Here is a 13,315-nt window from a genome sequence, read left to right on the forward strand (position 1 = left end):
AAAATATGAATGCTAGATTATATTTTGGGCAAAGACTTTATTATGAAACCTGTATCATAATTATTATAGAAATAGAATATACAATAATCAAGGCCTTTGATACATTTTCATTTCTGGCTCCTAGTCGTTTCAATAATGCATACAAAATTAGCTCTGTCTAGCTCTAAATAGCCTTGTTTTTCACACTCAGCCTGTGAGAACCATTGAACAGCAGGCTCTTGCTGGTGCTCACAACTCTTGCTGCTTTCCACAGGTCTCTGAAAGAAATAAAAGGGAACTCTTTGTCAGCACCGCTCTTAAGGCATATACAGTGACTAAGCCCAGGCCTTTTTGCAGAGGTGTGGAAGGCTTTCTATCCTTTTAGACCTTTTATCATTACAAAAGTCATCCACCTTCTCAACCCATTCTTCTCGGTTGGAAGCACAATTGTGATATGTAAAGTAAGAAGCAGTGAAGGCAGAAAACAGTTTCAGGAATATACCACTTTAACACCCTCAATCAATGTCTTGCTAGTAATGAGGCATAGAGAACTGCATGTGCACAAGTATTTCTGGTACAGCTCACGTGTGTGTATGGGATGATTTGTATTATGCAGAGTAGCTGGGTGTAGAAATGAAAAAAAAAAGTTTAAGACTGCTCACCAAAATCCCTGCTCTTCTACTCTCAGACCTCCATTCGCAATAGAAGAAATCTATTAATAGTTCAGGGTCTTAAGTTCTATAGCATGACTCTCAAGAAATGCCCTTTATTTTGTTGTACTCCTCTTTCCTTTAACATCTAAGTATTATTGACCTGGCTGATTATCAAGTCATAATAATAAAAAAAACAAAAAAACCCCCCAAAAACCCCACACAAAATTACTTTTTATAGTTTAAAAATGTTACTATTTAATAGCCTTCAAATGAAATCAATTTCCTTACTGAAGAGAGTTCCCAGTGTCAGAAGTATTTGATGATAACTAATGAGGTATGGGTTACTGTCTCAAATCTTTAAAATAAAGCATTAAGTATTTGCTTTACAAAAAAAATAAATAATTTGGGGGATAGAGGAGGCATACCAGGGTTTTACAAGGTCAAGCTTGTAGGGCTATTAACCTTCTAAATTTTTTTTTTCCCCCCATTGTTGGAAGAACCATTAGTATAGCATTAGCTGATAGGCCTCATGCTATTTTTATGCTATTTTTAATCTACAGGCCTGTTCCATGCCAGTGTCTACTAGAAAAGTCTTTTATAGATCTGGCTGAAGGGTGACTATATGTTCTACCATTGAAGTAGAAAATAAGATTCTACAAACAACTTGCCAATATCAAGTGCAATTTAACCGATCTAGAAAGTAATTAATTTTCAGGAAGAAATTCTTAAAAGTTATTTTGAGACTAAGTACCCAAATGTATAAGCCCTATATGAAGACACTGTTTAACTTCAACAGGAATTCCACATGTTGAAGGAATTAGCTTTTCTTCAGTAGCTCAGTTATTCAAAAGATTCCATTCCATGTTGCTCAGAAACTAGATTTAAAAATGTAATGATATTTTAGTTTTCATTATTAACCTACAAAGCTTGTAGAATCTTTAAGGTAACATTTTAATTTATAATGATTTAGCTATGAATTCCTGTACAGTTTGGGTTTTTATAAAAATAATAAATAGGGAAAAGAGACTGTTTCTCACCATAATTAGTTTTTCAGCCCTTGTTTATAGCTTTGATAGCTTGAATAGATTTAACCGTGTTGAAAGACAGGAGGCTCCAGAGGCATAACGAATCTCTTTCAATATGCCACTCCATTCTTTCTTCTCATCATCATATCTGCAGTTAATAAAACACAGTCAATACACACATGCATGTTTTTAACTTTAGATTTTTGGATTTGAGCTTCTCCTCCAGTACCCACAAGGAAAGGAATATAACCCACTAGAGGTGCACTGATACACAAGTCCACACTGTATCGGCACTGATAAAAGAAAAATTGACATTACTGGCAATTGGCTCTTTTTTGGCTGACATGGCTGATAATGTTGCTGCTAAATGCTGCATGCATGAACGTAGTCACAGCATGCACACGGCCACCCTGGCAGCTTGGAGAGCAGCATCCAGCTGGTAAGTCAAATTGAGGGGAAGGGAAAGAGTGGAGGGAAAGGGCATGATGGGGGCGGACTGAGGCCCCTGCAGTGAGGGAGGGAGTGGGTCTGGGGCAGAGGTAGGCACTGCCCAGCCGGGGTGAGGCGCAGGACGGAGCCAAGAGTGATTCATTTGGGTGGTGTGAGGAGGAGGAGCTGCCATCACTGTGCTTCTTCCAGAGGAGGCATGAGGGGCATGTACCCTCTGGATCTGTGTGCAGGGTGCTGCTGAGGGCTGGGGGTGTCACTGGGCTCTTCCCAGTGGGGGACTTGAGCCAGTGCTGTGCTTGGGGTGGGTGGTGGTGATGCTGGGAGGAGCTATGGGGGGGCTTCAACCACCCCAGAACTTGTCGTAGCCCTCCGGTAGTACCCCCTCCTAGCACTGCCATTGCCTACCCTGAGTACAGCTCCAGCTCACCCCCTGCGCTGAGAAGAACCTGGTACCACTCCTGGCCCCAGTCCCAGCCTGCAGCAGCAGCCCAACCTTGCCCCACACACAGATCTGGGGGTCACATGCCCCCCCATGTCTCCCCCAGGGCTGTGCACAGAAATGGAAGCCAGTCCCCACCCACACTTCCCAGACATCCTGCAGCCTGCCCTGCCCACCTGTGCTCCTTCCCCACTCCCTCCCTCACTATAGGGGCTTTGCCCCCCATGCCCCTTTCCTTCCTTCTCCCCACCTCTTCCCCCCAGCAGACTTACCAGCTGGATGCTGCTCTCCAAGCTGCTGGGCTGTATATCAGCAGCTTGGATATACAGCCCAGCAGCTTGCTGATTGGATTGGTATTGACTGATATGGCTCGTTAATAATCAGTATTGGCCAAAAAAATCCTTATTTGTGCACCCCTATAACCCAACAGTTTCAAAAGGCTCTTGGGTAGCTTTTATGCTAAATTGTGCCACATAAGGACACTGCTGTCCTCCAGAACAGAATATTAGAACATCACCTTGCTCCTCCTCCTCCTCTCTTTCCCACTCCTTTTTTTTCAAATCTTTCTTTACACATGCTTTCAGGAATCTTTTCTGCTTTCCCATTGACTAATTCCAATGCTAAAGTTACTTTAACATGAGGGGAGTCACAGATAAAGTGGAATCTTTCAATGTAGATATAAGTATGTACCTGACGCTCTCTTAAAGGGGCTGTGACACTCTTAAAGTGTGGACACAACCAACATCCTGGATTGCTCTTCACCTGGCTATTAATGTGGATGAAAGCAATAATAGGGATAACATTAAATTATCTGACTCTTTCAGAGCATCCTGCATGAGAACATGACGCAGTGGAAATTGTTAGTTTGTATTTAATTTTAAGTCAGGCTGAATCTACCAAGAAATATTATATCCTACTTCACTATGTTCCCTTACTGATTCCTGAGATGTATTCATTAGTAGGTGGAGGCATTCACCTGAGCTAAGTCTCACATTTATCTGTGACGTAACGAAGTAAATGATTGTTGCTGTTCACCAGATTCTATGCAAACTCAATATAAAAACAAAGAATAAAATCTGTACAATAATTCATTTCTGAAAGTAATCGTAATATCAATGTGATTTACTCCCTAGAGCAAGGCAAGGTAGTGTTTTCCAAATAGAAAGTGAAATCAAAACAGAACTTACTTCCATATGTCAGTGACTTCACTGGGTGCAAATTCATTAGATTCAAGTTGAACCATAGCAAAACCACCAATAGCATAAAGGGATCCACTCAAGGTGACTAAACTGATAGAGCTTCTCTCCTGGGGAAACTCAGGCATAAGCTCCCACCTAAAAGTAGCAGAAACATAACCAGTCAGACAACAGTTAAGGGATATTCTGAATTGAATTATTATAGAATATGAGTTATAGAAGCTGACAGCTACAGTAAACAAATGGGTGCTGAGGATGTTCAAGGTTTTCACCCCCAGGACAAAGGAACACTATTCCTGATTAGAAAGGAGAAAAATAATTCAAAGTCCAAGGCACATCAGCACCAACATTCTGCTTTTCCATCCATCAGAACTAATGTCAGGGGGTGCTTGTACACGATGATCACCACCATCTACATGTGACAAAAATTTCCTTTGTGTGGCTTAATAGCACCACACACTGCATGTGTGTGAGATTTGGAGGTTTCAAATGAGTTTGCAACATTTGGAGGTTTCAAATGGTAATCTTGTGGCTATGCCAGATGAGAAAGCCAAAATTTTTAACAAGTTCTTTGCTTCTGTTTTCTTGGACAGGGACCAGGACAGCTCTCCCACCACAGGTAGGGGCAATCATGGGGATAGAACTGCCAGGCCTCAGGTCTGCGCAGAAGTAGTTAAGAATCTTCTGGAAGGGCTGGATGTTTTTAAATCTGTGGGCCCTGATGTCCTCTACCCACAGGTCTTGAGGGAGCTAGCGGGGGTCATCGCCTAAGGGTCGTACCCTTAGCCCGGCTGTACGAGCGATCATGGTCCACGGGCCAGGTGCCCAGAAACTGGAAACTAGCTAATGTGGTCTCTATTTATAAGAAAGGGAGAAAGGAGGACCCAGAAAACTATAGTCCCATAAGCCTCACATCAGTCTTGGGGAAAACCCCTGAAAAAATTATCAAGGATCGCATCTGTGAGGGGCCAGCAAGGGAGATCATGCCCAGGGGAAATCAACATGGGTTCATCAAAGGCAGGTCCTGCCAGACCAACCTGATGGCCTTTTATGACCAGGTAACTAAATCCCTGGATGATGGTGTTGCTGTGGACATAGTCCTTCTGGATTTTAAGAAGGCCTTTGACACCGTCTCTCACCCCATTCTCATTAATAAATTGAGCGACTGTGGTATTGATGCCTGCAGAGTTGGATGGGTCAAGAATTGGCTGATGGGGGCGCACCCAGAGAGTGGTGGTGGATGAGTTGTACTCGACCTGGTGGGATGTGAATAGCGGGGTCCCCCAGGGCTCGGTCCTGGGGCCTACACTGTTCAACGTCTTCATCAGCGACTTGGATGAGGGGGTAGAAAACATGTTGTCCAACTATGCCGATGACACCAAGATGTGGGGAGAGGCAGGCATGCTCGAAGGGAGAGAGAGGCTGCAATTAGATTTAGACAGACTACAGAAGTGGGCGGATGGTAATAGGATGGGGTTCAATGTAGATAAATGCAGGGTGCTGCACCTGGGGAAAAGAAATCCACCGCATACATACAAGCTGGGGAGCTCCCCGCCTTGTGAGCACAGAGGCGGAAAGGGATCTTGGAGTCATTACTGACTCCAAGATGAACATGAGCCGCCAATGCCAGACCGCAACCAGCAAAGCCAACTGCACCTTGTCATGCATCCAAAGATGCATCTCAAGCCGGTCCAGAGAGGTGATCCTCCCCCTCTACGCGACATTGGTCAGGCCACAATTGGAGTACTGCGTCCATTACTGGGCACCACACTTTAAGAAGGATGTGGCCTGCCTTGAGAGGGTTCAGAGGAGGGCCACCCGCTTGGTTGGAAGGCAACAGGGCAGGCCCTATGAGGAGAGGCTGAGGGACCTGAAGCGGAGGCTGAGGTGGGATTAGGTGGCTGCCTACGAACCCATTAGGGGAGATCAGCAGCAAATAAGAAGGGTCCTATTCCCCACAGCAGCACCTGGGGTGACAAGGAACAATGGCCAGAAGCTGCTGGGGAATAGGTTCAGGTTGGAGATTAGGAGGCACTATTTCACTGTTAGGGTGGCTAGGATCCGGAACCAACTTCCCAGGAAGTGGTCCTTACTCCTACCTTGGGTAAATTCAAAAAGAGGTTGATGAACACCTGTCTGGGGTTGTGTTCCAGCCAGTGGCAGGGGGTTAGACTACATGATCAATTCAGGTCCCTTCTGACCCCCAACTACTATGAAACTATGAAACATTGCAAACTAAACCACATTCCCATGTAGTGTAGTTTGCAACACTGTTACTTGTAATGTTGCAGCATTTAATCTGACAGCTGGTCCCCTGGCCACAGGAGAGACAGGTAGGCTCTGCCAAAAAAAGGATCAGGCCCATTGCTGTTTCTCCCTTCAGCAGATGCCTGGCAGCTGCTGGCACCTACTGAAGACAGAAGCAGTGAGGGATCCGATCCTTTTCTTTGCAGAGCCTGCCTGCCTCTCCTGTGAGAGGGTGCCCTGGTCCTTTCCTCCGCTGCAGCGGCGGCCCCCAGGGCTGCCTAGTGGGCTGCTAGCAGGATGGTGCTGCCTCAGCTCAGAGGCAGCACCCAGCAGGATCCAGCTCTTCTCCATGCCCACTGGGGCTTCCAGCACCCGGTACACAATTCTTATCACCTTCTCCAGCTGCCAACACACCCAGCCGCCCTCCTGCTTCCTCTCCATGGTGGCCCAGAGGCAAGCCAGACCGTTTTTGGGTGTTCCCAGGTGGCAGGAAGGCAGCAGGGACAGTGCACGGGGCGTTGGAAGCCTCAGTGGGCTCAGGGAAGAGTTGGATCTGGCCGGGTGCTGCCTCTAAGCTGGGGCAGCACTCAGCCTGCTAGCAGCCTGCCTGGGCAGCCCTGGAGAGTGCCACCACTGTGGAGGGAAGGACCAGGGCCCCCTGCAGCTCCAGGGCTTGCCCTCTGGTTGTGGGCAGCCTTCGCCGGGGGGGGGAAAAAGAAAGGATTGGGCCCCTTGCTGTAACAGTGACAGAAGCCCCTAAATTGAAACAGTGCCTTTCAATTAAAAATCCACTATTTCATTTTAGGGGGCATAGAATAAAACCATGAGAACTAAACCCATCTCATGTACAAGTGCCCAGTATGACTAGTGTACATGCACAAAATGCCTTTCCATTAAGACCAGACTACACACTCCATCCCAAAGCTCCTCTGTGTAATGTAATTTAAATGTAGTTGTGCCTCATCTTTCCTCATTAAATTTTTCTAATAGGCTCCCAAAATGAGAGTCCATTTTTGGTCCACATTCTGTTGAAGCAACATTAAATGAATAAGGTAAGAGAGAAGTATAATTCATCTGCATTTTGACCTGTTGGCTGCTACACTGCTTTCTCCAGTACCAAATCATAATAAAAAAAAATAATTTGCTTTTAAGTGTCTTTGATAATATACTCACTTATTAGTGGCAAGGTCAAAAGCTTCAACAGAAGCTGTAAGGCCTTCTTCAGTAACACCTCCTGCAATCACAATCTTCCCTTTATGGATAGCCACACCAAACATTGAGCGAGCTATTTTCATGGGGGCCAGATCTCTCCAATCTCCCTTTTTGGAGTTGTATATAAATGTTCTGTTAGTACACTTTCTGTGGGGAGAAAGAAAAAAGGGTGAACATTTCTGGCAAACACTCTGCATAATCTGCTTAAAGTGGTACCTTGTTTAAGTGGATTTTGTGTGTAATGTGTACTCAATAACAGTGTGGCTCACTGCAGTTTCTTTCAGCTACTGGCAAATGGGCATGCACCAAGGAAAGAAAGATGGTTTCAGCTTTTTTTTTTTCCAATAGGGATAATATTAACTAGATATTCCTGACTGGATTTTCTTGCTGTGTGTTTGTGTGTGTTATATAGGGCAGTTTAAGGACTTCTTTTTCTTTCAATATCTACAACAAAAATTCATTAAACTATCCATATGGCTTGATGAGTGTTTGCCTTGTTCTGAATAATGCTAATTATTATCCCTCACTCGACATTATCTCATTTTTAACCTGTTAGACTCAGGACAGAAGCAATGTAAAGAAAAAGTCCTGTTATCCAGCATTTTGTTAAAAGGCATTTCTATTAACTGGAATCTCAGGCCCGCTGGATGGACACAAGTGGGGGGAAAGCTCACATGCGGCAGCAGCCACTGCCACCAGTCACTGCCCTGCGCTCCTGCTGCTCCATGTGTGGCCAGTGCCACCTGCACCTATAGTAGGTGTTTGACTTTCAGTGTTGCTGGGTTTTTGGGTGTAGCCATGTTAAGGCAGGGTTCGGCAACCTGTGGCATGCAGCATGCTTGGTGTGCAGACTGCTTCCCATGGGGTGGGAAGAGCCATACCCAGACGGAGCAGCACATGGCTGCCAGGGACTCCAGCCAGGTAAGAGCGCCTCAGGCTCCAGACCCAGCCTGGCACCACCACCGGTCCCAGCCCCAGCTCCGGCCCAGTGCCAGCCCCAGCCCTGGCCCAGTGCCGCCCGCAGGTTGGGAGCTATCAGCACCCCATTGGCAGGAGACAGCTGGGGCTGAGGTGGGGAGGCAGCAGCTGTTTGCAGCCTCCTGGCTGCAGCTGGTCCAGGTTCTGGGTAGCTGCTGATAGCCAAGGAGCCTGGGCTGGGGGGGCAAGGGGCACAAGCAGGGCATCCTGCCATGTACCCCCTGCCCTTGTTTTGTTTTTCTGGTAGGCCAGCACTCGAGCACCTTCCAAAGCATTGTGGGTTTTTTCAGCACTCCGGCCGAAAAATGTTGCCTAACCCTGCTATCAGTCTCTGAAGCATGACCAAGAATCTAAGACTAAAGCATTTTATGAGGAACGCAATGACAAACATTGAGGTGTGTGTATGACCCAAGTAAGAGTCTGACATAGAAACACGAAAGCCAGCTGATTAACCCACTTGGCTGGAATAACAGTCTGAAAAGAGGCTTAAAATCATGGAATTTTTGTTTTATACAATTATGTGACTGCACACATCAGATCTTTGTAACCTTAAGCTACAAAGATACCAATAATGTGCTTTTTGTTTTCTGAGTATGAAAACATGAAGTCTGTGAAATAACCAACAAATTAATACTACAAATTAACATTTGAAACTCACTTGTCCTCAGTCTTTCCTCCAAGACAATATATCATCCCATGGTTTGAGACAGTAGCATGGCCATATACTTTGATTGGAAGTTTTTTGACTTCATTCCATTTTAGTGCCCTGGATTTAGAAGATCATAGCATTAAGACAACTCCAATTAACAAAAGCATTTAGACTTCCTTAGTGAAGAAAATGTCAACATACACAGGGTCATAGCACAATACTGAATCTAGAGATTCCTCCGTTTGAAGGTCCTTGCCTGCAATTACATAGATTTTGCCATCTGCCTCTCCCAGTCCAAAGAGACACCTGGCTGAAGGCAGTGGAGGAAGTCCGACCCATTCACCAGCAACGCTATCCAGCTGCAAGATCAGACAGAGTAGGAAGTGTTAGGAAAGATAAGCAAGAACTCATGCATTAAAAGCAGCTTTAAAATCTCAAATTTAGATGCTTTATCAACCTCCCCAACATATTTGTTATAAATGTCTTCCCATTGCTTCATCTGACGTGTGCATCCCTTCATCTCCTTTGCATCCCTCAAGAACCAAGGACTCTGTACAATTGCCACCATCTCTTCCTCTCCCTTCATTCCCTCTCATCTTTTTTTTCTCTTTATTGCTTTTTTGTGTTTGGTTTTCAGCCCTTAATCTTCTTTTTGTTTTCTTTAAAGTTCCCCTGTCTATTGGTGAATGCCATCATGCACCAGAAGGCAATTTTTGGATGGATGAACAACTCGTAGCTTTGAGGGGCCAAATGAGATTTTTCCTCAGCTGAACTGAAATATGTAGGACAAAGGAAAGAGATTGGCTACTGTCTGAGACATATGGACGTATGCATATGAACCACTTGCACAGCTTGGCTCCATTAGGATAATACAAATAAAAGGAGGAAGGTGTGCATCTTTCAAGAATTAATAAAGCTCCACAAGTACATTTCCACTAGACACAGAATGGACCTGAGATTTAGAGACCTTTTCCTGGACCCAAATCCCTCCTCTTTTAATCAATACAGGGATTGCTTGACTAATTTATAGGTTGTTTGTATGGACAGATGTACTGTCTTTGTATGAAGACTCTTGAGAAGCAGCAAAATAGAACTGCAGAAAGTTATGCATTTAGGTCTGACTGATACACTGTCATCTCTAGGGAGTTCCATAATCCACATCCAGTTTCAGCTCACATAAAACTTCATCTCTAGAATTTACTCATCCACCCCTGTTGGTCAAAAAATGTTACTGCTGCAGTAGGACTTGTGAGTTCATGGGTACAGGCTACCACCATAATAACTATGGCCAGCCCAGGGTGGTCTTGAATTGAAGACAGAAATGTCCTTGGATCCTACATATCCTAGATTAGAGCATACTCGGTGAATTAGCTCTGATGCAGATGTGGGGAATATCTACTCTCTCACTTTTCTGGCGCAACACATGAGTAAGCACATTTTTCTTGATAGATAGTCAATTTGTCCCAAGTTGTCAAGCACTAAATGAAGTGTTAAGGACAGTCAGATGGAAGTGTGAAAAAGAAGTGGGAGTGCAGCTACCCCATTAACAGTAAGAAAGAAACAGCTATCTAAGCTGGAAGGGTAGAAAAGGAGCAATGTTTTAGCAGTTGATAAGTTAGTGGGGAGCAGGAAATGATTTAGGGCATGGATCAGGAAGAGATGTATTACATTGATCGTATCTCAGTCTAAGTACATCAAAAGACTACCCCTAATGGAATTCTAGCCTGATAATGTAGATACCTAATTCAATAATAAATTAATTCCTGGAATCAATCACAACTAGATTTTTATAGCAAGTTTTAAACTTTATTATTACTTTATAACTACATAAGAAAATTAAAACCGTGCTAACATAATCACTCTCTAGCAAACTGATAGCAGTCTTCCACATTTATACCATGTTTATTTTACTAAATACATCTAAATACCAGGCCAATCCATAGTTTATCCATTTATGAAATATCTACAATAAATCACTATTTTAAAAACCTGTCAAGAATGTTAAAATTCTATCATTGATTATTACCTGTGTGGAGTATAGAAAAGAAATCTAGTCTTGTATTTCTTAGGATTTACCCCATGGCATATTATACCCATCATGAAATAGTTGCATAATTTCACATTTTTTCTGTTGGCATTACATCTAAAAACACCACAGCAGAAAGTATGTATGCCTACAGAAGGATTATTTTTGCTAATCTGATCATAGTGGTATCACTGTAGTTTAGAGTAAGCCAGTGTCAACTATATGTATATGGATTTAAGTACATAGGCATTCACCATACACCAACAAAAGTATTTGGTATAACATGGCAGACATCAAAACTACTTCAAATTTTAAAACTTTACAAATCAGCTACCCTAATATATGGTATGAATCTTAAACAAAAGAAAACATTAAATTTGTTAGGACACTGAGAGGCAGATTTTTAAACCTATTTAGGTGCCTGGGTGCACATGGGCACACACAGGCATTTGCAAAAGCCCTTATATGCTCAACTGTGATTGACATCTATGGTAGCTGGGTGCACAGGCACCTTTGAAAATTCTACTAGGTGCCTATCTGTATTTTTAGTCACCCAAATGACACTAAACACCTGACCCTGGACAACCAAATATTTAGTAGATAAAAAACACATTAACTATTTTTTCTGAGTTCTCATAAAAGGATACTGAAAGGTACAAAGAACATGCAATTCCCTTAAGCTTTCGTAGGAATAGCTGGCAATCAGTAGTATCTTTTAGGAGTATACCCTAAATAGCCATTTTTAGGTTTTCGACAAAGCTTTGGTTTGACCAGACAAAAAAACATGCTATTAAGGCTGATATTAGCAGCCAAACCAGTTGAAAGTAAGGGTGTCATTTTGTCATCAGCAGACAATGCTGTCATGAACAAGTCTGACAGGCAATAGTTAAAAAGGCCCATAACCTTTTATAAGAAAAATCATGAGACCAGATTAAAAAAAAAACCCAACTGTATCCTATATCAAAATATCCTTCAGTAATTTCCATGTAATGCCCTCAGCCCAATGATTATGAGATTCATACCTGGAAAAAGTATGACTGGAAAGGCTGATCTTTGTTCTCGTCATCCACATAAAGGCCTCCAACAACACAGACCTGATTCTGTTTGGTGACTATGCTGGAATGATTTCTGGGAATCTGTTCTGCCAGGGCTGCCAGGTAACACTCATTCTCCAGGGGATCATAAGCCACTGCAGCTGTATCATTGACTAGAAGAATGAGGTCTTTGACAAACATGCCATGCCTAGGAATGTCATTTAGGTATCCAGGAAGTAAGTCTTCATCCCCTACATCACCATTTACTTCCCTTTTCCCTGACTTTTCTGAGCTTTTGGCAGGTTCAGGCAATTTTCCAGCAAAGGCATCCTTAATAACCTTGAGTTTTTTGTGAAGATCTGAGTTGCTTTTGATAATATCATCCTTCTCAACATGCTCTTTGAAATATTTTTCTGACATAAGACGGAAACGAATGCAGTCAAAAACGTCTCCCAGGCTCTTTACTCTGTTCTCCTTGTCTGTTCGGACCCACTCCATTACTGCTTCAAACACTACTTCCTCTTTTTCAACATTTAAGCTGTCAGGTGAAATAACTGATATAAGCTCATGGGGGGCAAGCTGCATGAAGTCTTCTTCTTTGCAAATCTGCACAAAGTGGTCTGACACATAATCACGAGCAGAGAAAGCAAGTCTTGGGCAGTCAAGGAGGAGACCTAATCGAAGGATGGCAAGACAGTTACCAACAGCCAGTCTTTTCTGAAGATAGGAGACACACACGGTGAATACAGAAGGGATTTGAAAACGGCTGGCCAAAGCAAAAATATCTTGCACATTAGAATCATTGAGGTCAATACTTGCAGAATAAAGATACTTGATGATCATGTCCAAGATGTTGGGATCAACATCTTCTAGAACGACCTCCTTCTTCTTATCTTCGCTTTGCTCAGATAAGAAATACTCACGGAAATAAGGACTACAAGCTGACAGAATCAATCTGTGACAAGGTAAGCTTTTGTTACCAGCTTTTAGGGAGCAATCTACAAACTTTTTCTCTTCTAAGAGTTCCTTGAGACCGTCCTGAAGAAGGGTGGATTGATAAAGTCTAAGTTCTTCAGTGAGTTCCCTTTGGGAATCCATTTTGTAACTTGGGTTGGGGGGAGGCACTGAAAACGTTAGCTGTTGTCGGCACCAAGGTCTGTCTGTAAAAAAGGCAGATCAATGTGCTTTCCCCAGCCTGAAGGCTCTGCAATTTAATCCTGACAGCTAAATATAGGTACATACACTTACAAGCTGGAATTTAGAATGGTTGGTGTGAAGAGAAACGTTGTGCTTGCAGCTGTCAGACTGAAAGAAACAACTGTTGCTTTTAGTCACTGGGGCTTCATTTTGCCATCATTACATAGACTCATTCAAACTACCTGCAAAGTAAAGGATTACTCAACATGAATAAGGGTGTCAGAATCCAG

At 43.4% G+C, this 13,315-nt stretch overlaps 2 protein-coding genes across 3 annotated transcripts in view; both read right to left on the bottom strand.

Annotated features, from left to right (window-relative positions):
* Positions 1-21: 21 nt before the first annotated feature.
* LOC109323115 (kelch-like protein 41) overlaps positions 22-13,315 on the bottom strand; it is a 15,030-nt gene continuing 1,736 nt past the window's right edge. The window contains exons 2-9 of one of the 2 annotated variants that reach the window (XM_019554544.1): positions 13,137-13,267; positions 11,877-13,048; positions 9,030-9,187; positions 8,838-8,945; positions 7,163-7,348; positions 3,734-3,880; positions 1,670-1,805; positions 22-257 (exon numbers count right to left, since the gene is read on the bottom strand). In XM_019554544.1, coding sequence (XP_019410089.1) covers positions 1,694-1,805; positions 3,734-3,880; positions 7,163-7,348; positions 8,838-8,945; positions 9,030-9,187; positions 11,877-12,986 — 1,821 coding nt within the window. In that variant the 5' untranslated portion in view covers positions 12,987-13,048; positions 13,137-13,267 and the 3' untranslated portion in view covers positions 22-257; positions 1,670-1,693. Of the gene's footprint in view, positions 258-1,669; positions 1,806-3,733; positions 3,881-7,162; positions 7,349-8,837; positions 8,946-9,029; positions 9,188-11,876; positions 13,310-13,315 lie in introns of those variants that run through there. The other variant, XM_019554543.1, reaches the window with a different exon arrangement.
* LOC109323116 (kelch-like protein 41) overlaps positions 8,861-13,315 on the bottom strand; it is a 6,130-nt gene continuing 1,675 nt past the window's right edge. Inside the window, exon 2 of the mRNA XM_019554545.1 lies at positions 8,861-8,945. Within this exon, the coding sequence (XP_019410090.1) occupies positions 8,928-8,945 (18 nt within the window). The 3' untranslated portion in view covers positions 8,861-8,927. The remainder of the gene's footprint in view (positions 8,946-13,315) is intronic.

This window comes from Crocodylus porosus, unplaced genomic scaffold (genome assembly GCF_001723895.1).
Source record: "Crocodylus porosus isolate Cpor-Errol unplaced genomic scaffold, CroPor_comp1, whole genome shotgun sequence".
Classification (NCBI taxonomy): domain Eukaryota; kingdom Metazoa; phylum Chordata; order Crocodylia; family Crocodylidae; genus Crocodylus; species Crocodylus porosus.